Source organism: Schistocerca nitens, chromosome 9, assembly GCF_023898315.1.
Source record: "Schistocerca nitens isolate TAMUIC-IGC-003100 chromosome 9, iqSchNite1.1, whole genome shotgun sequence".
Taxonomy (NCBI): domain Eukaryota; kingdom Metazoa; phylum Arthropoda; class Insecta; order Orthoptera; family Acrididae; genus Schistocerca; species Schistocerca nitens.
In genome coordinates this window covers 476,160,466-476,185,447 of record NC_064622.1, presented here as the reverse complement: position 1 = coordinate 476,185,447, position 24,982 = coordinate 476,160,466, and the positions used below count along the sequence as shown (strand labels likewise).

Here is a 24,982-nt window from a genome sequence, read left to right as displayed (position 1 = left end):
TCCATTCACGCCTGTCGCGACACCACTGGAGGCGGGCTGCACGATGTTGGGGCGTGAGCGGAAGACGGCCTAACGGTGTGCGGGACCGTAGCCCAGCTTCATGGAGACGGTTGCGAATGGTCCTCGCCCATACCCCAGGAGCAACAGTGTCGCTAATTTGCTGGGAAGTGGCGGTGCGGTCCCCTACGGCACTACGTAGGATCCTACGGTCTTGGCGTGCATCCGTGCGTCGCTGCGGTCCGGTCCCAGGTCGACGGGCACGTGCACCTTCCGCCGACCACTGGCGACAACATCGATGTACTGTGGAGACCTCACGCCCCACGTGTTGAGCAATTCGGCGGTACGTCCACCCGGCCTCCCGCATGCCCACTATACGCCCTCGCTCAAAGTCCGTCAACTGCACATACGGTTCACGTCCACGCTGTCGCGGCATGCTACCAGTGTTAAAGACTGCGATGGAGCTCCGTACGCCACGGCAAACTGGCTGCCACTGACGGCGGCGGTGCACAAATGCTGCGCAGCTAGCGCCATTCGACGGCCAACACCGCGGTTCCTGGTGTGTCCGCTGTGCCGTGCGTGTGATCATTGCTTGTACAGCCCTCTCGCAGTGTCCGGAGCAAGTATGGTTGGTCTGACACACCGGTGTCAATGTGTTCTTTTTTCCATTTCCAGGAGTGTATATTTAGAGTAGGGTATGGCATACACCAAAAAAATGGCTCTGAGCACTATGGGACTTAACATCTCAGGTCATCAGTCCCCTAGAACTTAGAACTACTTAAACCTAAGTAACCTAAGGACGTCACACACATCCATGCCCGAGGCAGGATTCGAACCTGCGACCGTAGCGGTCGCGCGGTTCCTGACTGTAGCGCCTAGAACCGCTCGGCCACTTCGACGGCGGCATACACAAGGATGTTTTCATGGCAGCATTATAATGGTGAACGTTGATGTTCATATCAAAGCATTTTTTTTCTGTACGAGGCGCGTTCAAAAAGTGACCGAAATTTTGTAATTTCGGCTATTTTATTAGATTCACAAGATTTTTTTTTCGTTGTTAAGTGGGTAAAGATGCTGGAAAGTATTCGTATAGTGTTAGATAAATTGGATATTTAGTCTGTTGCCAGCTAACAAATAGGTTACATGTGGTATCGGCGGTATAAAAATGGATCAGAGAAAATGTATTAGCTTTTGCTGTAAGAAAGCAATAAAGTTCAGCAAAGAGATAGAAATGTTAAGTATTGTGTTCGGTGAGTGTACTGTAGTAAAACGATAGGTTCACGAGTGGTATACAAGGGTTTTGAAGAAAGTTATGTAAAACGTTAAAGAACACGAGCTCCTTGGAACCCCATGTACATCATTAACCGACGGAATCGTGGGGAAAAGCAATGTAAATGATTATGAACGATCTCTGGAAAGTTGCAGATGATATTGGAATTAAGTTCGTGAATTTTTTTGGGGTGTTTTGGGTATGAAACTTGTGACAGCAAAATGTGTTCCAAAATTATTGAATTTAGAACGAAATTCACGGCGGATGCTAGTTGCTCAGGAGTCGCTAGGTGGAGTTAACAACGATGCAAAACTACTGCAACGTTTCATACGAGGTGAAGAAATGTGGGTTTACGGGTATGACGTCGAAACTGAGGCTCAGTCGTCTCAGTGGAAGCATTCTGGGTCGCCAAGGCCGAAAAAAGCAACCCAAGTGCAGCGTGAGTTCTCGCCGCAAGGTGGAGCGATTAGTTAGATTGCTGATGCCGTCCGAACAGGCCTACGAAGATCCAGTGGCAAAAACCGACCGCCGTGTCATCCTCTGGAGTGTCTAGATGCGGATGTGGGAGGGGCATGTGGCCAGCACACCGCTCTGCCGGTCGTTGTCGGCTTTCGTGACCGGAGCCACTGCTTCTCGGTCAAGTAGCTCCTCAGTTGGCCTCAAAAGGGCTGAGTGCAGCCCGCTTGCCGACAGCGCTCGGCAGACCCTGGCGACCTCCCGTCCAAGTGTTGGTGCATAGTAGAAACAGCTACAGTCAGCTTATCTGGTTTTGGTTTGTAGGACTGCAACTGTGTTTTGCTCGTGATACAAGATAAAGGATCTTCCTGTTTTACGTTTTTTGTAATTCCCGTTCACAGAGTTGTGAGGCAACACCCTTTTATTTTTGTTTTTGTTCCCACCATAGTTAGCTTTTGTTCGAGTAATTTGGTAGCGAGAGGGATGCTGACGAACCAATTATCCATCGTTATGTTACGATTCGTTCCCTGAACAGTCGCAGTCAGTCAGTCAGTCAACATAATGATCTGCTGCAGGCATTCCACTTGGGACAGAACCTTTTCCAACGTAGGGCTCGGCATCAGCCACACATAATGTGCTGCCGTCACACATCATAACGATTTTCAGCCCATATTTCCCTGGTTTACTTGGAATAAACGTTTTGAAACCACATCCTCTCTGAAAGGTACTAGCTTCTCTTCGATAGTTAGATATGAGCTGGGTTTGTAATTTCTCTGCAATGTTTCAAAAAATCTTCCCATATTGCGGTGACTGGTGCGAGTTTTGTTTGTTCAACTCTCTCCGCGTGATTCGATTTATCATCGAATCGTAGATATCCCAGGAGAAATGTAAACCGAACAAGTGACATGGCCGCGCAGAATGATGTGGCAAAATATTTGTTGTCAAATAACACATCAGCATTCAGATGGTTACTCTATAGAGCAACTGCCGGCCGGAGTGCCCGAGCGGTTCTGGGCGCTACAGTCTGGAACCGAGCAACCGCTGCGGTCGCAGGTTCGAATCCTGCCTCGGGCATGGATGTGTATGATGTCCTTAGGTTAGTTAGTTTTAAGTAGTTGTAAGTTCTAGGGGGCTGATGACCTCAGCAGTTAAGTCCCATAGTGCTCAGAGCCATTTGAACCATTTTAGAGCAACTGATAGAACCAGTAAACCAAACAAAGCGCGAAACTGTCCAAAGGTCGTATTTTGCAAAACTGCAAGATTTTTCATTTTTATAGTTGACGCTGGCTTTCTCTATTTGTTCATTCGTAAGAAGGAGAATTTTGTGATTCTTGAGTTTCTCCCGGCGTATTTGATAATCAAAATATCCACGGGTGTGCTGCCGGTCTATAGTGTCCAACGGGCACTTTTAATATTTCGACGATCATACATGTCGCCATCATCAGGTGAACTGACGGACTCAGCTCCTGTGAACGTGCCGGCACGGAGATCCGTACGCTATGGCTGCTCAGAGGGAACTGGGTTAGGTCGCTTCGCTTCGCTTGAAAATCACGGACCTCCTCAGTCCGGAGGTGGTGGAGGCTAAGCAGCGGTGCTGCTGTTCCTCCTTGATTCCTCTGTTGTCGTGTTTGTGGCCTCTCGTTGGAATGGGCCTCGGCTACCCCGCTGAGTTTAGACTAGCGAAGTAGTCGTGCATTGGTATGTCTTCTGGGGCAGGCTGACGCCTGCCTGAGCGCCACTCCTCCTTCACCCACTTCTCTGTGACCCGGGTGATGTGTTCCCAGTCCGAAGGGGTGAAGATGGGGCGGCTGTTGAGCAATTTCAGCACCTTCCTGGTTACGGCCTCATGCAACATGCAACGCATGTGTTTGAGGTCACACGATTGGTGAGGCGGTGGTGGCTTCGCGTGCGCCGGCGTGAAGGGGTATGGGTTGTCCCCGTGAGGGTACGACCCGTCCTTCAGCGACGCCACGATCTTCTTGAGGAAGGGCTGCACGCTCCGCTCGTCTGGGAGCGGGAGGGGCAGCTCTTCGTCTGTCACGGCGGCGGCCGATTTAAATACCCTCCGCCCGCGGCGCGCTCCCTCCGCCGTCCGCGCCCCGCGCCACGGTCGCGCGGTGCAACAGATTGCGACGGCGTCTGAGATGACGTCGGTGTGATGGCTCTGTCCGCCGTGGTCGCCACAACTATACGTTTGCTCGATTTACTCTTGATTAATCAAGCGGCTGTTTCCCTGAATTGGCAGGAACGGATGGAGGCACACGAACAGGGAAATATAATACTTTTCCTGTCCAAACCCCAGTTACTACGCTGGGCATGCGCAGTAAAAGATGGAAAAACGGGTAGAATGTAAATAATATTGACGAGATCATGTAGGATGGTGAAGAAACGCTTACGTGTATTTCTCGCTAACACCAGGCAAAATGACGGGTGCAAAATTACGTCGGATAGTAACATACGCCTATTTGACCAGTAGGTTGTCACATACGGTTCAGCTGGGTCTCTCGAGGAAGAGGCAGCAACCATAGGGCACTACTGCCAGACATAGACTGGGTAGGGGATGGATGACGTGGGGCTGCCGGTACCTTCCCAAAACGTCACAGCTCACGACACTGTGAATGTAGCCCATATATTGACCGGTGTAACTCAGTGGGGCTTGAACTGCACGCGCCACACCGCTGTTCCATATTTCATGTTTGACTTCTCTTGCCCTTAATATCTAACATTATTTACGTCTTTCCGGAGGATTACTGGAAGACTAGTGACTGCGTACTAGTTGTTCAATTTGGAGTATTATAGTTGCTTCCCTCATCAGGCCTATATGGTTCGCAAATTTCCAAAAAAATGTATGTGAAATCTTATGGGTCTTAACTACTAAGGTCATTAGTCCCTAAGCTTACACACTACTTAACCTAAATTATCCTAAGGGCAAACACACACACCCATGCCCGAGGGAGGACTCGAACCTCCGCCGTGACCTGCCGCACAGTCCATGACTGCAGCGCTTCAGGCCGCTCGGCTAATCCCGCGCGGCCCAAAATTTCCACTCCGCAGTTTTTCCTTCCTAATCCTCAGTGGTTTCAGCAGTATCGCTCCTTAAATGCCTGTGTGCGTGCTGTAATTAATCTAATTTTGTCTTAACAATCCATACGGAAACGTAAAGTTCGGGGTTTGAAGACTCACTCTGGATTCTTCACTTGATATTTGTCCGTGAAATGTTGTAAGTGGATCTACGTGCCAGGGAAATGGTATGTGCAACATTGTTTTAAATAGCTATAATGCCATATAGTCTGTTGTTAAAACTACATTGTCTTTTGCGTGAGACATAAATCAATAATGCTAGTGGTATGTTTACGACTTGGGTACGAATTGTAACAACACGGGAAATTTGTGTAGGTGTTGAAAACTGTGTCTACGTCTTCAGTCACACACTGCAAACTACAATGAAGTGCATGGCAGAGGGTACTTCCCACTGTACCAGTTTTAGGGCCACTTCCCATTCCAATCACTCGCTGTGATTAGCCTAATATTGCCGTCTCGATACCTACGGCAGCGATATGAAGCTTGAAACTTCGAAAGTAGGGTTTCGGCGTCTTAAGTCTATTGTAATTAATTAGAGGTTTCTTTCACATCAGACACGTTTCGCTTTTATTTACAAATCATCATCTTTGGTCATTCTGGAAATATGGATAAATATGTTTGTGCAGTTTGGTTGTTGCACTTGGCGTGCACTTTGCTGCAGATGTTTGTCTCTGTTTCACATATTCTGCAAGCCACTGCTTTTTCCTTTTTTGTTACCGGAGGCTGAAATCGAAACTAACTTTCCTGTACATACACTCTTGGCAGGTTCAAATGGCTCTGAGCACTATGGGACTTAACATCTATGGTCATCAGTCCCCTAGAACTTAGAACTACTTAAACCTAACCAACCTATGGACAGCACACAACACCCAGTCATCACGAGGCAGAGAAAATCCCTGACCCCGCCGGGAATCGAACCCGGGAACCCGGGCGTGGGAAGCGAGAACGCTACCGCACGACCACGAGGTGCGGACATCTTGGCAGGTTTCTGCGTTTTGCACATTCTCTTACCCTGCATTGGCGTTATTTGCACTTCACCTCACCTTATTGATCTTAACATCCGCTGCGGGAGATGGCCATGCAAACAAACATTTTTTTCGGAAAAGCTTACCTCTGTGTTAAAGGGACCAACAGTTCAAATTTTTGCCATTATTATGAACTATCTTAGCGTCACGTGCTTCGCTCGCGTAGACTGTATGGTCCACCCAGATTCTTTCTGTTTTTCTTTAATCTGATTCTAATTATTTTGTTCACAAATTGCAGCGTCTTTTTAATTTTTCACTTTAATTAAGGTCATAGAAGCGTGCTCCTTCCCGAATGTACTTCTAACCGAAAACCGATTCTGGTAGCTGGAGTCGGGGGTCGTTGTTAATCCTGCCTTTTGAGTCCATGTAGTGATATTTCTATAATAAATTTGATCCCCTATTTTTACCCGCGTATGGATGCAATTTCGAAAAACATTGAAACACGTATTTTTTATTTCTAACCGAGAAGGCAAATTCGTATTTTCGTTCATATACCTTCAAATATGCTTTAATAGTACTTTAATAATGATTTATTTTTCAATATAAGCTTTCACGTACTACTTTATTGATTGAATTTTCTAAAATCTGACGCATGCTTTTTTTTATTTCTGACCAATGTTTTCAAAAAACCTTTCATCTCCTCTTTCACCTTCTTAGGGATGGAATTTCGAAGAATCCTGCACTAATCGATGCCTCTCCAGATTTCTAGTTTTTAGCTGTAGCCGTCAGAATGAGTGAGACGATCAGGACATTGTCTTCATATATAGAGATAATCGGACCTAAAACGGCAGGTTTTTGGAGGTCCTGAATGTAGTATACACTGAAACAGATTACAGGGCGTTCGGAAATTCCCGTTCCAAACTTCTAGGACTAGTAAAGGGGAGTGAATACGTAATATTTTGAATAGGAACCCGTATCCGGAGACTCCATCCAACGACGTCACAGAGCATCAAAATTATGGACGTCCGCGGCTGTATATAGGGTGAGTCTGTGATGATGATACAACATTTCTAAGATGATCGACAAAGATAGATGTATCAATTTGAGGTAACGGAAACGTACGAGTCGAAAACTATAAACGAAAATCATTCTGACGCGTCCAATAGTGGAAAACGGGTACCGGTACTGATGTAGGTAAGATTGAAGGCTAGGAAACTTTCACAGGTGCTAGTATGTACCACAACAAGGAAAAAATGTGCAGCAAAAAAAAAAAAAAAAAAAAAAAAAAAAAAAAAAAAGAAATGCCGGCCAAGGTGGCCGAGCGGTTCTAGTCGCTACAGTCTGGAACCGCGCGACCGCTACGGTCGCAGGTTCGAATCCTGCCTCGGGCATGGATGTGTGTGATGTCCTTAGGTTAGTTAGGTTTAAGTAGTTCTAAGTTCTAGGGGACTGATGACCTCAGCAGTTAAGTCCCATAGTGCTCAGAGCCATTTGAACCATTAAAATAGGCTCTAAAACGCACACCTTAAGAGCTATGAGCATTTGTTCATCTCCACTGCTGTGAAACACGTCTTCTCTATTGAACAGCTGATCATGGCTCTTAAGGTATAGTCTGTCGGTAAACTGAAGAGCGAGCGAGCGAGTCCCCACTCTGCCTACCCATCTACGTCACAAGGCGCTTCTACACGTTGTTTCACAACGTAGTGCCGGCCCTGCTGCCGCGCGCGCTTTGAATCTGTGGCGACGCCGTGTACAGATACGTTCCGGCTGCCTTTATTTTTAGACAAATGCGCCAAGACTATCAGGAATACAAACGACGATAGCTTCTTCTGAAACACAACATTATAGAGTAAATAATATTAACAAAGGACCGGAAGTCAGAATTCTACTACAAACATAGAACCGAATGCCTGTTCATGTCAATGTGTGTTCCTCTATTGCTATTCGTAAAACGAATCCCATATATTGCAGTCAATATGTAGGATTTAAGGTTTGTTCCTACTTTGTGTGTCTACTTAATGTTAGAAGTTTCCTTTGAAGGGCTGCATTGAAACTTAACAATTCTTGCAATACGAAGTGTGTTTAAAAAGCAACCAGAAATTTATAATTTCGTGTGTTGTATTACATTTTTTGCTTGTCTTCGTAGACAAGTCTGAAAAGTGTCTGTACAATGTTATGCATATTGGGTACTTACTCTGTTATCAGTTGTCAAAAAGGTTTATGTGTTTTGATAGCAGCAACGATTATTTGTGTTGTATAAAAATAGATTAGACAATCTGTATTACATTTTGTTATAAGAATGCCTAGCTCCCTTAATTTCCTCACCTGGATCAGGTACTTAGATCTCCAGTCAATTATATCCGTTCTCTCTACCAGAATCTTTCGTTTACTTACAGATCTTTTCCACGTAAATCCTATTTCACGTAGTGTCTTGTGTAAAACATCTTTCTGCCAAGGAAAATCAATTTTTTGTTTTACGGCAGTAAGCAATTTCCGTAATGTCGGCACTAGTTTTTGGTTCATGTAAAAGTCCTCCATCGTTTGTCGTGTGACCGACTTTGTGAAACTGTCTATAACGATGGGTTTCCTCCCGAAATTATTAGTTTTCTTTCGTGGCGATTCCAGTAAACCATCCTTCCTTGTGTATCCTATTGTGGCGAGGCTGACGTTTGCATAAATTGCAGCCCTTTGAATGGGACTGGTAAAACTAGCTAACAGTTCTTTTTGTGTCGCCTCCTTGCACACGCTGTCATAACATTAGAGACGACTGAACGCTCGTTACTCCGCAGATACCTCCTCTTCGTATTCTGTACATTTTCTTGCAATGCAGGGCGATTATCCATCACTTCCGGATACCTAAGTATATCAGTGAGTATACAAACTGACTGACACTGGCAACTAAGATCCCACGAACAGAAGCGACGTATATCTCTGCACGCCGATCTACACCGCTGGACAGGTAACGGGTAACTGATTTTGGGTGCCCCTGTAGGCCAGTGACAGCGTTCTTCCGGGAAAGGGCACGTCCCCCACCAAAAGCGCTGCTCGCTCTTGAGTTTACAGACAGACTATACGCGTAGTAGACACCATGTTTACTGCACATTATTTCATGTTTCCGCCCACTCTGCTACCTTTAAAACTTGTCTACGCTGCAATCTTAGCAACAGCGTACCGGTGTATGTATTTCACTGTCACAGGTATGAAAATGGTTTTTCCATATAACTTTCGACTCGTTCGTTTTCGATACAGGGACCCCACCTCAAATTGATACATTTATCCTTGTCTATCTTCTCTGAAAGTATGCGACATCATGAGAGAATTACCCTGCGTATACATCCATTTACAGGTGCCGGACCCTATAACTTCGATGTCCCCATGCGTCGTTTGATTGCGTTTCTAGACATGGACTCCTATTCAAAATACATGTACTCATTCCCCTCTACAAGTCTTAGAAGTTTTTAACGGGAATTTCCGAACATCATTTATATTCATCTCACATACTCTACAACAACAAAGTCCACCAAACAGAGCTTCACTCCATGCAATATGGCGTCTCCTAAGTTCTGCTTGCGACATAAAAACGATGTCGCACGCCACTGGCTACGTTCCTCTCCACGAGGCAAAAACGTCTCACACGGCGGACTCTTCAGCTCCTCGTCGCTCTGGAACGTGGAATTCCACGCTGTGCCGTCACCAGCTGCTCGCCCACGTACGTTTTGACGCCCCGTGAGCAGTGACTGTTAAGGCCCCCGTAAAGGATCAAATGTGTTTGACGAAATCGCTCTTATACAGCCACGGATTTGTCATGCAAGCCCGTACAAGTTCAAACAATGTTTGTCAATTTAACATCACTTTGAATCAGACGCTATTCGTGTTCGTGTGTATTCTGAGCGAAGTGAGTACCGGCACAAATGCAGACAAAAGCAGTCCTGACTTTGGCACTGTGTTTAAACAACAAGCAGAAAGCAATACTCTGCTTCAGGGAATAGTTTAAAATGAGAAATATGCAACGGGATACATGTTAATGAAAATGTTTTGCTCAGAACCTGATGATCACTTCAACTTTCTGCGGAAGGACAGTCAAACGTTTAATAACTTGTTTAGCGTTACTTCACCCTCATATTGGAAAAGGAAGACTTAACTAGGCGAATATTTAAAATATCGCAACGTGGGAACATATAATCCACATCGTCCGTTGAAGAACCGGAGAACTTCGATTTCTTTTATTTCATTGCTCTCAGCTCGCATGTCACTGTGTATTTTAAATATTTTGTTCGTAACCTCTTCGTACTTAATATGTGGCTGGGAAAGATGTGGTACCTCTACCATTTTGATAATTGTCAGCGCTGTTTTATTTTTATGCTTGATCGCAGTGTTCTTACAAGGGAACCTCCCCACCGCACCCCCCTCAGATTTAGTTATAAGTTGGCACAGTGGATAAGCCTTGAAAAACTGAACACGGATCAATCGAGAAAACAGGCAGAAGTTGTGTGGAACTATGAAAAAAAATGAAAAAATAAGCAAAATATACAAACTGAGTAGTCCATGCGCAACATAAGCATCAACATGTCTAATATGAGCTCAGGAGCGCCGTGGTCCTGCGGTTAGCGTGAGCAGCTGCGGAACGAGAGGTCCTTGATTCAAGTCTTCCCTCGAGTGAAAAATTTAATTTTTTATTTTCAGACAACTGTCAAAGTTCAGGCACTCGCATATAATCAACTTCGCTCTCCAAAATTCCAGGACGTGTTCAGATTTGCTTGCACATATGCAGGATTTGACGGTCTACACACAAAAAAAATTGAAAACGTTAAAAACATATGTTTTGACAGAGCACAGGGAAAACTGTGCGACTGTGAAACTGTTGCATTCATTTGTTGCAGTTTATGTGACACTCTTATGTGACACTCTTATGTTTTCATCACTTTTTTGGGAGTGATTATCACATCCACAAGAAAACCTAAATCGGGCAATGTAGAAGAATCTTTTTACCCATTCGCCAAGTGTACAAGTTAGGTGGGTCGACAACATGTTCCTGTCATGTGACGCACATGCCGTCACCAGTGTCGTGTAGAATATATCGGACGTGTTTTCCTGTGGAGGAATCGGTTAACCTATGACCTTGCGATCAAATGTTTTCTGTTCCCATTGAAGAGGCATGTCCTTTCGTCTACTAATCGCACTAAACTTATTACAGTGAACAGAGACGTCAATGAACGAACGTACAGATCATAACTTTGCGAAAATAAAAAAAGTTATCTTTTCACTCGAGGGAAGACTTGAACCAAGGATCTCTCGTCCCGCAGTTGCTCACGCTAACCACGGGGCCACGGCGCTCCTGAGCTCACGCCATCCTTGTTGTTGCCTATCTTGCGCATGAACTACTCAGTTTGTATATTTTGCTTATTTTTTTCATAGTTCCACACAACTTCTTCCTGTTTTCTCGATTGATCTGTGTTCAGTTTTTCAAGGCCTATCCACTGTGCCAGCTTATAACGAAATCTGAGGGGAGTGCCATGGGGAGGTTCCCCTGTTAGTAGTGGAAACTCACGATGCAGTGAGATAAATCGTAATACAACAGTATTTCAAAAAATATATGCGGCGAAATGTCAACACAAACAACGTCCTCCATTTTGTCAAACTTCCTGTCAATCAAAATTTCTCTCAAACACGTCAAACGTGATCTGTGCTTGACAAACACATCAAACAGCACCGTACACGGTCAAATATTTGGCAAGCATAGTAAAGTTTGACGAAATGCGCGATCGTTTACGGGGTCTTAATGGTGGACGCTGCACTTTGTGTTGCAGCGTGGCGATGGACAACCTGGGCTTCGAGCCGTTGGAGGCGGAGCCGCGGGCCCCGGCTGCTTCTCCTGCGGCTACAGCTACAACTACAGCTGCAGCTGCGGCCCAGTCGGTGGTGCGGCTGCGAGTGGAGGGCATGACGTGCCAGTCGTGCGTGCGCACCGTGCAGGGCCGCCTCGCGCAGCTGCCGGGCGTCATCTCAGCGCAGGTAGGACACTATCTCACTCATCTCCCATATGATCATCTTCTTCTTCTGCTTCGTCGTCGTCGTCGTCGTCGTCGTCCTCGTCCTTAACCCACACTTCCCTCCTCCTCCCCCCTTCACCATCTCCCTAATTCTTATTTACTCATTTGTTCGGCATTTACAAAGGCATTCTTCGCATAGTGTATTAACTAAAATATTTTGATAGCTCTATACTGAGTTACGATGTTCTTTACATGCACTGAGACGACAAAAATCATAGGACAGTGCTATGCACATATACAGACGACGGTAGATTAGCGTAGTACCAGCAGACAAAGGGAAACCTGAAGTTTTACTCTACAGGAAGGATTATGTTGAATAAGTATTAAACTTTTTTGCGGAAAATGGTATCTGTGCAGTAGGATTCGATCCCACGTTGGCGTACGGTAAAGCCCTTACGACGCAGCTTGACGATTGTCAATACACACTATGTGATCAAAAGTATCCGGACACTCCCAAAAACATACGTTTTTCATATTAGGTGCATTGTGCTGCCACCTACTGCCAGGTACTCCATATCAGCGACCTCAGTAGTCATTAGACATAGTGAGAGAGCAGAATGGGGCGCTCCGCGGAGCTCAAGAACTTCGGTCAGGTGATTGGGTGTCACTTGTCTCATACGCCGGCCGCGGTGGCCGTGCGGTTCTAGGCGCTTCAGTCCGGAACCGCGAGACTGCTACGGCCGCAGGTTCGAATCCTGCCTCGGGCATGGATGTGTGTGATGTCCTTAGTTAGGTTTAAGTAGTTCTGTTCTAGGGGACTGATGACCTCAGATGTTAAGTCCCATAGTGCTCAGAGCCATTTGAACCATTTTGTCTCAGGTCCACTGTTTCCGATGTGATAGTGAAGTGAAAACGTGAAGGAACAAAAGCGTACAGTCCGACCTCGTCTGTTAACTGACGAAGACTTCCAACAGTTGGAGAGTGTCGTAATGTGTAATAGGCAGACATCCAGACCATCAGACAGGAATTCCAAACTGCATCAGGATCCACTTGGATTTCATGGTCGAGCGGCTTGCTCATAAGCCACACACCACGCTGGTAAATGCCAAACGACGCCTCGCGTCTTGTAAGGAGCGTAAACATTGGACGATTGAACAGTAGAAAAATGTTGTGTGGAGTGACGACTCACGGTACTCTATGTGGCGATCCAATGGCAGGGTGTGGGTGTCGCGAATGCCCGGTGAACGTCATCTGCCAGCGTGTGTAGTGCCAACAGTAAAATTCGGAGGCGGTGGTGTTATGGTGTGGTCGTGTTTTTCATGGAAGGAGCTTGCACCCCTTGTCGTTTTGCGTGGCACTATCACAGCACAGGCCTACATTGATGTTTTAAGCATCTTCTTGCTTCCCACTGTTGAAGATCAATTCTGGGATGGCGATTGCATCTTTCAACACGATCGAGCACCTGTTCATGATGAACGGCCTGTGGCGGAGTGGTTACACCACAATAACATCCCTGTAAAGGACTGGCCTGCACACTGACCTCAATCCTATAGAACACCTTCGGGATGTCTTGGAAAACCGACTTCGTGCCAGGCCTCACCGACCGACATCGATACCTCTCCTCAGTGCAGCACTCCGTGAAGAACGGGCTGCCATTTCCCAAGAAACCTTTCAGCACCTGATTGAATGTATGCCTGCGAGAGTGCAAGCTGCCATCAAGGCTAAGGGTGGGCCAACACCATATTAATAAATTCCAGCATTACCGATGGAGGACGCCACGAACTTGTAAGTCATTTTCAGCCAGGTGTCCGGATACTTTTGATCATACAGTGCAATTCCTCTGAATGATCTATATAAAATGAAAGTGATGCATGCCCGAACTCCTGTTTTTCGCGCACACGTTAAAACTCACAATCTGATCTTCCTGTCCGCGTCATCGTTAACGGAATTGGAAACCCAGCATATCATGCCTCGGTTTTTATTCGGTGTGTTGAACGGTAGAGTTACGTTTATTGACTTATATTTGTTACATAATGGGAAATATCTAGTCGAATTGCTCCAAAATTGTAAATTCCCGGTTATATTCTTCTTTCACTTGACATAAAAAATCTCTGTATTAATGTTCGTCTTATAGAAACGACTGGTATTGTGCGGGATTCCCTGCTCAATAAATCGTCTGCCATCAGTGAGGAAGTGGATGAGATAATCCTTCTAGAGTTACTTACTTTACGTAACTATTTTTCATATGATAACAGTATTTACAAGCAAGCCTGTGGCCTAGCTATGGGGAATTCTGTAAGGCTTTCTCCCCGATGTACTCGTAAGCTATTTCGAAACGGTCATTTTTCCCGTCCAACTGCTTCGAACTCACAGATCTTTTTTACAGAAGCTGTGTCTGTAAAAAGGGCCAAGAAGTGGTTATTGATACCCCTTTACCCGCCAATTTAAGTCTCCATCCTAAATTGCATTTTACCCATGTAGCCATGGACCAGAAGGGTGTGCTAAATTACTTAGATTTGTCAGTCCAATTCGTTAATAATGAGGAGTTTCGATATTTATAGGAGACCTACCATTATCTCTTCAGTAAGTCACGCTATACCAGCCTACCCATGGCAGTATAAGTTAAACTTTTTTAGGTCGGCGATTGCTTGAATGTTTGAAGTTCCCCTTTCCTTAGAATCTATTGAAAAAAAAAATTAGCAACCTCTCGTACAAAGCACACGAAAATGGTTTTAGTGCCTCTTTGGTATGTCGTTAATACAACGAGTACGAGCAGCGAGGGAGGTCAACCACAACCACAAACGGTTGGCGCTGATGTTTCTTTTAATTGTCCTCTTTTTGGATCCCTTTTGTTATGACTTGGCCGAACTGTTTAGGAACACTGAGGTACAAATTCTGTTCTGGAAACACAGTTTCCGCTTCCTCACAAGGAGAAACCTAAGTACTTCACCTTCTCGAGATCGGGAGTATATAAAATTAACTATCTTGACTGTGACGCACACTATATCGGCCAAACGGGGAGGTTCCTTATATTTCATTTCAATGAGCATCTTTTTAACAAAAAAGGGCAACTTTAAAAATATCCTACCTTCGCCCAAAATTTGAAAACTTCTCGTCATCGCGCAGCAGAAATGATCTCGATATTTTGTCTGTTGTACAAAAAACTAAGAAGGTAACATCCTCGAAGAATCTGAATTTTCGAAAAGTCTGTTTTAAGAGCAAAGGTCTGCTCAACGAACAACTGACCTTTCATAACCAGCATTACTTCGAGGCTATGATGTTACTTTTCAAATAAATGTCTATGCACCCGTGGCTTTGGTTTATACATTGATGTGGTTTAGTTTTGCCTTCTTGTTTCTATTTGATGTAATGGATGTAAGTTTATCGTTACTCTGTAAACACATTCTCTGTTTTCCCGTCTGGCGGCACCACCAGCTACGCTGTCGGTCACTTTGATTCATAGTTCTATCGCAGGAGCCTTAAATGTATGCCATAAGGACGCTTTATACCCGTGGCCTATGTTGTAAACATGCCCTGCGTTTTGTTAACAGCGAATGCGCGTAACACAGGTAACACGTCTCTTGTATGATCTTACTCTTTATATTACTCACATGCTCTCTGAGCGAATGTCTCTTAGCCCTCTGTTTCTTCCTCTTTCTCCAAACTTATTTACGTGGTCTCTTATGTTTGTTCTGGTTACCGCTCTTCCCATTGAAAGATATTCTTTTTTATTTCTCTAGTTGTATGTGTCCTGTATGTTTTATAGGACGACGTCCGGTTTTGGTGATTGTGCGACGTTCAGTACTCTTGCAGGTTGGCCTCGAGTATTTTTACCCGGTGGATGTGTCCTGTAAATGTTATTGGGTGACGTGCCATTTTTGGTGATTGCAGCACCTCCTGCACACTTGCCAGTGGCCCTTGAGTATCTTTATCCGGTGAATTTCTTTGGTTATGCTCTTTTCACAACTCAGGTCGTGGTTTACTGACAATCTAGCTTTTTAGCTGATTCCTGGCTCATAAATTTGTACTGAGGAAACTTATTTACAAATTAAATAAATAAAAAACGATTTTACCAACGAGACTGCCTAGTTTTTCTTGAACATCTCAGGACGTGGCTCTACCATTAGCCGAAGGCTGCAGTGGTGAGATTTTAAAGATATAAATGGACAGTGCATTGGCGGAGTTATCATTTGTACTTTGGTGATTCTTGTGAAGTTTCCGACGTGATTATAGCCGTACTACGGCAAGACAAGACCTTGAACGCGGAATGGTAGTTGGAGCTAGACGCAAGGGTTATTCCATTGCGAAAATTGTTATGGTATTCAATATCCCGAGATCCACAGTGTCAGGAGTGTACCGAGAATACCAAATTTCAGGCATTACCCAAGGACAACGTTGTGCTTGACGGCCTTCACTTGACGACCGAGAGCACGGTTCGCGTAGGGTTGTCAGTACTAACAGACAGGCAACACCGCGCGAAATAACCACAGAACTACACGGGGGACGTACGACGAACGTATCCGTGTGGACAGTGCGGCTAAATGTGGCGTTAATGGGCTGTGCCAGCAGACGACCGACGCGAGTGTCTTTGCCAGCAGCAAAACATCGCCTGCAGCGCCTCTCCTGGGCTCGTGCCCACATCGGTTGGACCCTACACGACTGGAAGACCGTGGCCTGATCAGATGAGCTTCAGCTTCAGAGCTGAAGGTAGCATTCGAATGTAGCCATGGACCCAAGTTGTCAACAAGGCACTGTCCAAGCTGGTGGTGCCTCCATAATGGCGTGGGCTGTGATGACGTAGAATTAACTGGGTCCTCTGGTCCAACTGAACTCATAATTGACTGGATGTGATTATGTTCGGCAACCTGGAGACGATCTGCAGCCAAACGACGATGGAATTTTTATGGATGACAAAGCGCCATGTCACCGGGCGATAGCTGATCGTGATTGGTTTGAAGAACATTCTTTCCTATTCGAGCGAAAGATTTGGTGCCCCAGATCGCCCGATATCAATCCCATCGAAAATTTATGGGACGTAATCGGGAGTTCAGTTCGTGCACAAAATCCTGCACCGGCAACACTTACGCAAGTATGGACTGCTATAGAGGCAGCATGGCTCATTGTAGCTGCAGGGGACTTCCAACGACTTGAGCCCACGCCACGTCGAGTTACAGTATTACGCCGGGCAAATTGAGGTCGACACGATATTAGGAGGTAGCCCGTGACTTTTGTCGCTTTTGTGTAAGTTCTCGTATTATTATACAATATTATATTCCTGAGTCAGTCTGTGGCTGAGTTGGAGAGTTTGTGTACGTCCTGCAGATCACCCTCATAGCCATGCCCTTCTGCACGGGGCTTCCAACCTCTTGTTGAGTCCGTTTATGGTCAATTGATTAGATTTCCCGTACTCACATTCAGGCCCCATTTTCTGATTAGTTGCTTACATCTACCAAAGCTCGTTCTGGCACGGTTCAGAGTTTTCCACAATTTCCTCCTGTTCTTAGTCAGTTTTACATAAGGATGACATGGATTTAGATCTGTTTATATGTGCGAGGTCTTGGTGTGTAGCGAGCTCTGAGTTGTCAACGATTATTCTCTATGATGTTCTGAATAACTGTGAATGCGTAATTTCAGGGCACTCGATTTGCTAGGATGGGAAGCCGGGTACATGGAGTACCCCTGAGTGTTCCAGAGATGATCTGCATTGTCTCCTTTAGTTGGACCTCCACTTCAGCTACATGTGCACTTTTCATTCGGACTGTCGAAGAGTATTCAGCCAGGTACTTTCGACAGGATGGCATTACGGGATTCCAGTTTCTGTTTTGTATCTTCTGGATGTGACTTAGACGTTAGACTGCGAACTAATTTCACTTCCAAGTATTTGGGCTTATTCTCATGCCCAATGCGTTGGCCATTCATTGATAGTTGCAAATTTCTACTTGTGTCGCTATTCTTCAGGTGCTTTATAGCACTGGTCGTTTCGTTACGGTTTAGTTGTAGATGCCACTTGGAGTAGTGAGTAGTAGGTCTTCAGTACTTCCAAGTCTGCATTCAGCATTTTGTCGAGGTCGTTAAAATTTTTACTTCAATAGGCGATGGTCAAGTCGTTCGCGTACGCAAATTTCCGTGATATTGTGTCTGTCATGACCAGAAGCTGGGTGGTGCTGTGAACACGACCTCGTGCACATCAGGTGCTCCGTGGGTATGCAGATTAGACGGACGGCGAGTCTATCACCCCAGATCATACAAAATGACAGATTACTCCTATGAAGCTAATAGGGCTACTTGAAAAATCAACTGCCGCGAATGTCGGAAAAGTGTATTTGCTAAGTTCCTGAACTCATCAGGGGCCTCGCCTGTTGTTTATGGTTGCAGGCCGTGGGCAGTTCAATCGGATAATTTACTTTAATGGGTGCTGAATGATAGTTTGATCTGGTAAAATAGTATTTATTCAAACGATGCGTAAAAGTTACTCTAGACGTATAAACATCGAAGTTATGAAACAAATCGAGAATAAATTTACATAATGAAAATAAAACAGTGATAAGAGAATGAATGCTTGTTAGGGTCGCCACCAGGATCATATTGGACAATTAACGGTTGAGATGGTGCACAGACATATAAAGGAACCGAAGTGCGTTTTTTAACTGTGATTGCGAAACTTCAAAAGTACATAGAGAAGGCAAGAATTCCAACAGAACACACCACAGATCAGTGAATAAAGGGAGAGATCAGAAAGGAACATCACTAAGCGGGCGAGTTCCATTGACTTAACTCGATAACGAAACGAAACACGAGTGGTTACGAAAAAAAAAAAAATTCCTTTGAAGTAAGAAATAGATTGCAGAAAAACTTGCATGCAAGTGCGTCAAGCGCATGGAACAAGTTAGGAGGACTAAGAAATACACGCAAGGAATGAACTCTGCTCCTCAGTGTATCGCGAGTTCCGAAGTGTGCCTTGCAAATGCGATCTTAAAGGCAGTGGCACTGAAGTGGTTGCCGACACTGGAGTGCGCCGAACTGCGGTCGCTGCTAACGGTTGCTGGGCTGAGCTGATGTGATGTGACTGCGAATCGCAGATCTCATCGTCATCCTGATTACTCATCAAAGTGAAACTTCGAAAACGCGGCAGAGGGCGGAAGTCAGGAAAAACACGTAGTAGCGCGGAGTCTAGAGTGGCCTCACGGAGTAGAAGTTCGAATCAGAATACCGACACAAATGCTAATACCGTTACGAAAAAACCCTCTGAATATTGGTAGCCTTCCCTCAGACCTCGGCAAGTCAGAGCTCACAGTCTTTTCCAGCCAGTCCCACAGACGGCTTAAGAGCTCTTCCAATCAGGGATCTGAAAATCCGTTCCCTAGCTCCCTCGATAAACCTAAAATATATACGCCATTGAGATATGTGTATATGGAAACGGGAGAAGAGAGTCGGCCTCTTCCCACGTCCAGACCTGTTTCTTGGAAATTCTGGAAATTTTGTTGGGCTTCACACATCGTACCCACGAGAAAGGCAGTTTGGAAACTTGCAGACCCACAAGTGGCTGTATGTATATTTTGCCTGAGGAATCGTGTCTGGAGACCACACACAGCAGGATAATGGCAAGTGGACAGCCGAGGACTCCTCCTGCACTTTATTTACAAATCAGAGTTCTCGCCCCCTTTCAGCAATGGTTTCCCGTTCCGTTACTGAGGACACCAGTCTTATGTTCCGCCGCTCATTGTCTGCGTCCCGGCGGGGTCAGGGATTTTCTCTGCCTCGTGATGACTGGGTGTTGTGTGACGTCCTTAGGTTAGTTAGGTTTAAGTAGTTCTAAGTTCTAGGGGACTGATGACCATAGATGTTAAGTCCCATAGTGCTCAGAGCCATTTGAACCATTTTTTTGTCTGCGGGAGCTGAGCTGTCAGGCTAATCCCCGAAAAGGTTCGTCCGACTCTCCATGTGGCCCATTAGCGTGAGACTGTAAGTGACCGGCAGCTCTTCCACATCGTGCAAAGGTTCCTCTTGTTTCCGCCCCAGCGGAAAGCAGTTCCCTTGACCAGGAGCAGTTGCATTAAATGGAAAAAAAACCTACTAGAATGAAATGTTAGATAAGGTACAGAGGCGTGGGTTACCTGTTATGTAGATGCTAGCCCCTAGCCACTCATGTAACACGCAATACGCGAGGAAAGTTGACAAATAAAACTGAATAGGAAGGTAAATATTGCAAGTGTGTCTCGTATGCAAATGCAAATTCAGTGTGCAAATAGGATAAAATGTGAGGAAAAAGAACTGTAGCAGACCGACGCCGCCTTACAGCATGTCGGCGATATATAGATTGAAAAGAATGGGTGCTAAGTGCCTAACCCTGTGACAGACCATTATTCAGAACCGTACTCCTGCTGTTCATGTTATGCAGTAAAACCTTGATTTTCTGTCCGTTAACGTGTTTTTGAGTAAGGTGTAAGTCAGTTCGCATTTGATGATTCTAGTTAGCTTAAGCAGTAGCCCCTCTGTCCTGTACAGTATCGTAATTCCGCTTACTAATAATGCCAAATTCAAGAACACAACACGGGACTCCAGTGATAACTCCAAATTTTTATTCGAGTCGTCTGCTATTTTACGCTGCCTGACAAAATAAGTGTAGGACGCAGAAGACCTGGTACTGGGGTTTTTGCAAGTCTCCCGTATTTTAGCCAGCTCATGTACTTGACGTATTTGACAATGTTTTCCTTGCTCATTCATAATGCTGTATTTATTTATTTATGCTAACATTTCTGTATTATTCAAAGATTATCAGTGATTTCCCTAAATCAGTCCAGGCAAATGCCGGGATGGTTCCTCTGAAAGGGCACGGCCGACTTCCTTCCCCATACTTCCCTAATCCGATGAGACCGATGACCACGCAGTCTGGTCTCCTTCCCAAACCAACCAACCAACCAACCAAAGATTATCGTTCCCAAATCAACAATCGACATTTCCAGTTTATCGTCTGCGAATATCCTCTTCCGTGTCGGCAAGCTTGAAGCTTCCGTGACGAAACTTCCGTCTTGTGCTGTGTTAGCGTGCAGATCACATTTCAGTATGCAGTTTGTATTGTAGTTGGTACAACTAAATAATTGTGGGTAGGGAAAGGAACGACGAGGCCCTCTCAGATAAACCACCGAAGGGGAACGCTCACTATATGTGCATGTATCTGCCCCACTGGAAAATCTTTTTGTTTGGGTGGTGTCTGTAAAAAATAGCAAGCTAAAGCTTTTCGTTCTTTGTGCAGAAGGGAATACAGAGTAGTAAATGGAGGGGGCAGGAGATCGGTGAAAGGTAAAGAAATAATTTATCATGTTGGTAGACTTATAGAATGCGACAATTGCATTAAATTTGTGAGTTAGATTCTAGGCCTGGGTCTGTCTATATTAACAAAGTTAAAGCATTTATGAAAGACTGTAAGTTAAAATAAATTATTAAGATTAAGTCGTGAACTTTTGTAGTGCACAGAATCAAAGAACGAGATGTAAAGAGAACCGGTAGTATCCCAAATTTTTAAATACCGGGAGCACATCACCATCCACTGGCAAAATCGCGGCCGCTGAAGTAATTGATGTGTACCACTGTGTGAAGCATAATTTACGCTACAACAGCAGGAAACAGTCATTATTTGAGTAGACTTTTGTGTACAGTTATTTATAGCGCCCTCCTGAAGCTAAAACATGGCGATAATGCCACCGTGGGACTATTTTGGCTATCATTTCCGAAATCTCCCATATTTTTAGTTTGGAAACCTAGAAATCCTACATCGTACACACTATCGGTAGGCATTCAAGTGGTGAGAGTCGTAATTCCTTGTGAGAGAACGCCCACCATACTGCGTTACTGTTGTTGGTGTGAAGTGTTAACAGGCGTCGTAGGGTATGTAAGAGGACGTCCACAAACTACGTGAGCTCAAAATGGAGGGGGAGAGATCCGGAAGAACCTCAGCAAATCTCATTTAAAGAGGGGGAGGGGCGATGGAAATCTCACGTCAGCTTTTTAATACAAGGAATATACATTATTAAAACGGATAACATTTTTTATGTAATTAATCCCGAGCATAGACAATATTAAAGTGGCCACTAATCGTTATGACGTCTCTGAACTGAATTGAATGCTTTACACCAATGCTTGTCCGAGATCCCTCGATTTGAAACAAGTGCCGTACAAGTGTCAGATTTCATTCTCTAAGAGTTCTCTGCTGTGCCGGTCGAAATCACTGTGTGTCGATATTCTACAGTACATAAAAAGCCGATGTTATTGTGTTCAACCCAAATTTGTGTCGAAATTTTCACATGTGTACTTTTAGCGAAATACCAACAAGTCGAAACACATGTACGAGCAAGAAGTTAGTCGTTTGTGGTAGGAAACTAATCCCAGTGTCATTTACAAGAATTCTCTTAGCGATCATACTAAACAAGAGACTAAACAGCTACGTACGCATGTGGTTTAGAGGACGGCACAGAAAATGTTGTCTTTCATCTGGAAAGTAAGCAAAGGTTCAGTGACATTTAACGTATATAATATGCGAACAAAACGTCAGTTTTTTTGGAGATCTGCCAGAACGGTTAGCACTACTCTTGTGAACTCTTTCTTCCCCCCTGTCACTATATGTGTCATTCTGAATAGTACTCATAACTGGCATGTTTAAAATAGCGTTTACAATGTCGTGGTAGTCAGTTTAATGCACTTTTTAAATGAAACATAGTTTTGTTAAAGTGTTGTAATCAATATTTAAAATAAATAAAAAAATTACGAATTTTTACCCGACTACTGTTAAACCAACACATGAGGGAGGGGAGGGGGAGTTCCATCACGTGGGGGGGGGGGGGGAAAGTGGGGTTCAAATTTTAAAGAAAAGTGCTCACATAATTAATGGACGTCCTCTAAGGGGACATGAGCTGCATCAGATTTTGAGTGGTCACTGTGCAGGCCACGCAGATGCCTCGTACTCGTGTGAGACAACGTTATCAGCACCTAACATGTTGAGAAGGGGCTTCGATTTGGTCGTCCAGCCAGATCGTGCAGTTTCCAGATTTTGGCAGCATTCAGATGTGACAGTGGCCCGATGTCGCGCTATTTGCGAAAGTGAGGTGTCGCCGCATTCTGCACGTCGCAGCTGCTACACATCTGCACATGCCGTCGTGGCGTCCCGCACCATGTTCGGAGACGAGCAGCAGCCGCGCTGAGGATTCACTGTCCCGTGCATAGGCTGCCGTGACGACGATGTCTGGTTTGTGGGGCGCTCGCTCAACTGCGCGGTCATCAGCGCCCGTACAAAGCCACAGTTTTTACACAGTCCAATTTTTTTTTACACAGTCCAATCTAGCCACTGTCACGAGTGGTGGTGGTGGTGAAATGATGGCAACACAAGCACCCAGTCCCCGGGCACAGAAAATTCCCAGCCCGGCTGGGAATCGAACCCGACACCCTGTGATCCAGAGGCAGCAACGCCAGCCGCTAGACTAAGAGCTGCGGACACGTAGGCTGCCGTGAATACGGCAGCGCTAACAATTGCTGGGAGTGGTGCCGAGACTGCTACTGTTAATATTTTTAAAAATATTGCGTATCCGACAAATCGATACTTAAAAAAATGTTTCAAATGGCTCTGAGCACTATGGGACTTAACATCTACGGTCATAAGTCCCCTAGAACTTAGAACTACTTAAACCTAACTAACCTAAGGACATAACACAACACCCAGTCATCACGAGGCAGAGAAAATCCCTGACTCCGCCGGGAATCGAACCAGGGAACCCGGGCGCGGGAACGATACTTAAAAATATATCATCAGCCCTCGATATATCGGATAATGGTACTTGTATATCGTTACATCAAATAAGAAAATATCGAGGTACCGGCCTACAAAATTATCGGCTGCACCTTGTAAATATAATGCCAGTTTTAGAACTGCATACTTCAGTATTGGTTTATTGTTAGATATTCTGTACATCAACAAGCTAGCTGCCTGCTTATCCCCCTTAGAGCAAGAACCAAAGGAAAACAACGCACGTTCACGCTTGGCGATAACCACTTTGCTAACAATGGTAGCGGCATGTAAGTGGCACATTAAAAAGTGTGCGTCGTTCGTTTTCGTCACAAATCGGATTTGTCCAGAACAAGACTACCCTGTTTTTTTTTTTTTTTCATTTCTGCCAACGCCAGCGACCTAACAGCTGTAGTGTCAAAATTGCGTGGTTAAGATAAACGTTGCAGTTTCTACAGGAAAGAGTAATCGTGTCATTTACATTTTTGTTCATCATTTTCAGCAACTGTTTTTGAAGAATACTGTTTTTTTTTCCAATGCGACTGGTGTGTTATTTCACCACATCGGATAGCTTCTTATTTCATTCGCACCGCCACCCCCTAGTGCAATCGGACTTCCTCTTTGTCCCACCTATAATTCCTTCGCACAGTCGAAGAGAAGGATTTTAGGTGGTGAAAACTCAAAAACTAGTAAGACTCTTTCAAACAATGGTGGTAAAATTGTCTTACTACAATTTGAAAATAAGGATTTCACGTATTTACCGAAAATTGCGAAAAAATATAAAATAAAAATAACCGCGCTCGATATTGCCATTTCGATACTGATATAGCGTGGGGAAAAAATCGCTTCTATATATCGGTATTCCTCCCTCCATGAACCATGGACCTTGCCGTTGGTGTAGAGGCTTGCGTGCCTCAGCGATACAGATAGCCGTACCGTAGGTGCAACCACAATGGAGGGGTATCTGTTGAGAGGCCAGACAAACGTGTGGTTCCTGAAGAGGGGCAGCAGCCTTTTCAGTAGTTGCAGGGGCAACAGTCTGGATCATTGACTGATCTGGCCTTGTAACACTAACCAAAACGGCCTTGCCGTCCTGGTATTGCGAACGGCTGAAAGCCAGGGGAAACTACAGTCGTAAGTTTTCCCGAGGGCATGCAGCTTTGCTGTATGATTAAATGATGGCGTCCTCTTGGGTAAAATATTCCGGAGGTAAAATAGTCCCCCATTCGGATCTCCGGGCGGAGACTACTCAAGAGGACGTCGTTATCAGGAGAAAGAAAACTGGCGTTCTACAGATCGGAGCGTGGAATGTCAGATCTCTTAATCAGGCAGGTAGGTTACAAAATTTAAAAAGGGAAATGGATAGGTTAAAGTTAGATATAGTGGGAATTAGAGAAGTTCGGTGGCAGGAGAAACAAGACTTTTGGTCAGGTGAATACAGGGTTATAAA

At 45.0% G+C, this 24,982-nt stretch overlaps 1 protein-coding gene across 1 annotated transcript in view; it reads left to right on the top strand.

Moving 5' to 3' along the window:
* The window catches only part of LOC126203053 (copper-transporting ATPase 1), a 569,185-nt gene that overhangs the window by 233,012 nt on the left and 311,191 nt on the right, over nucleotides 1–24,982 (top strand). Inside the window, 1 exon segment of the mRNA XM_049937292.1 lies at nucleotides 11,577–11,781. Within this exon segment, the coding sequence (XP_049793249.1) occupies nucleotides 11,577–11,781 (205 nt within the window).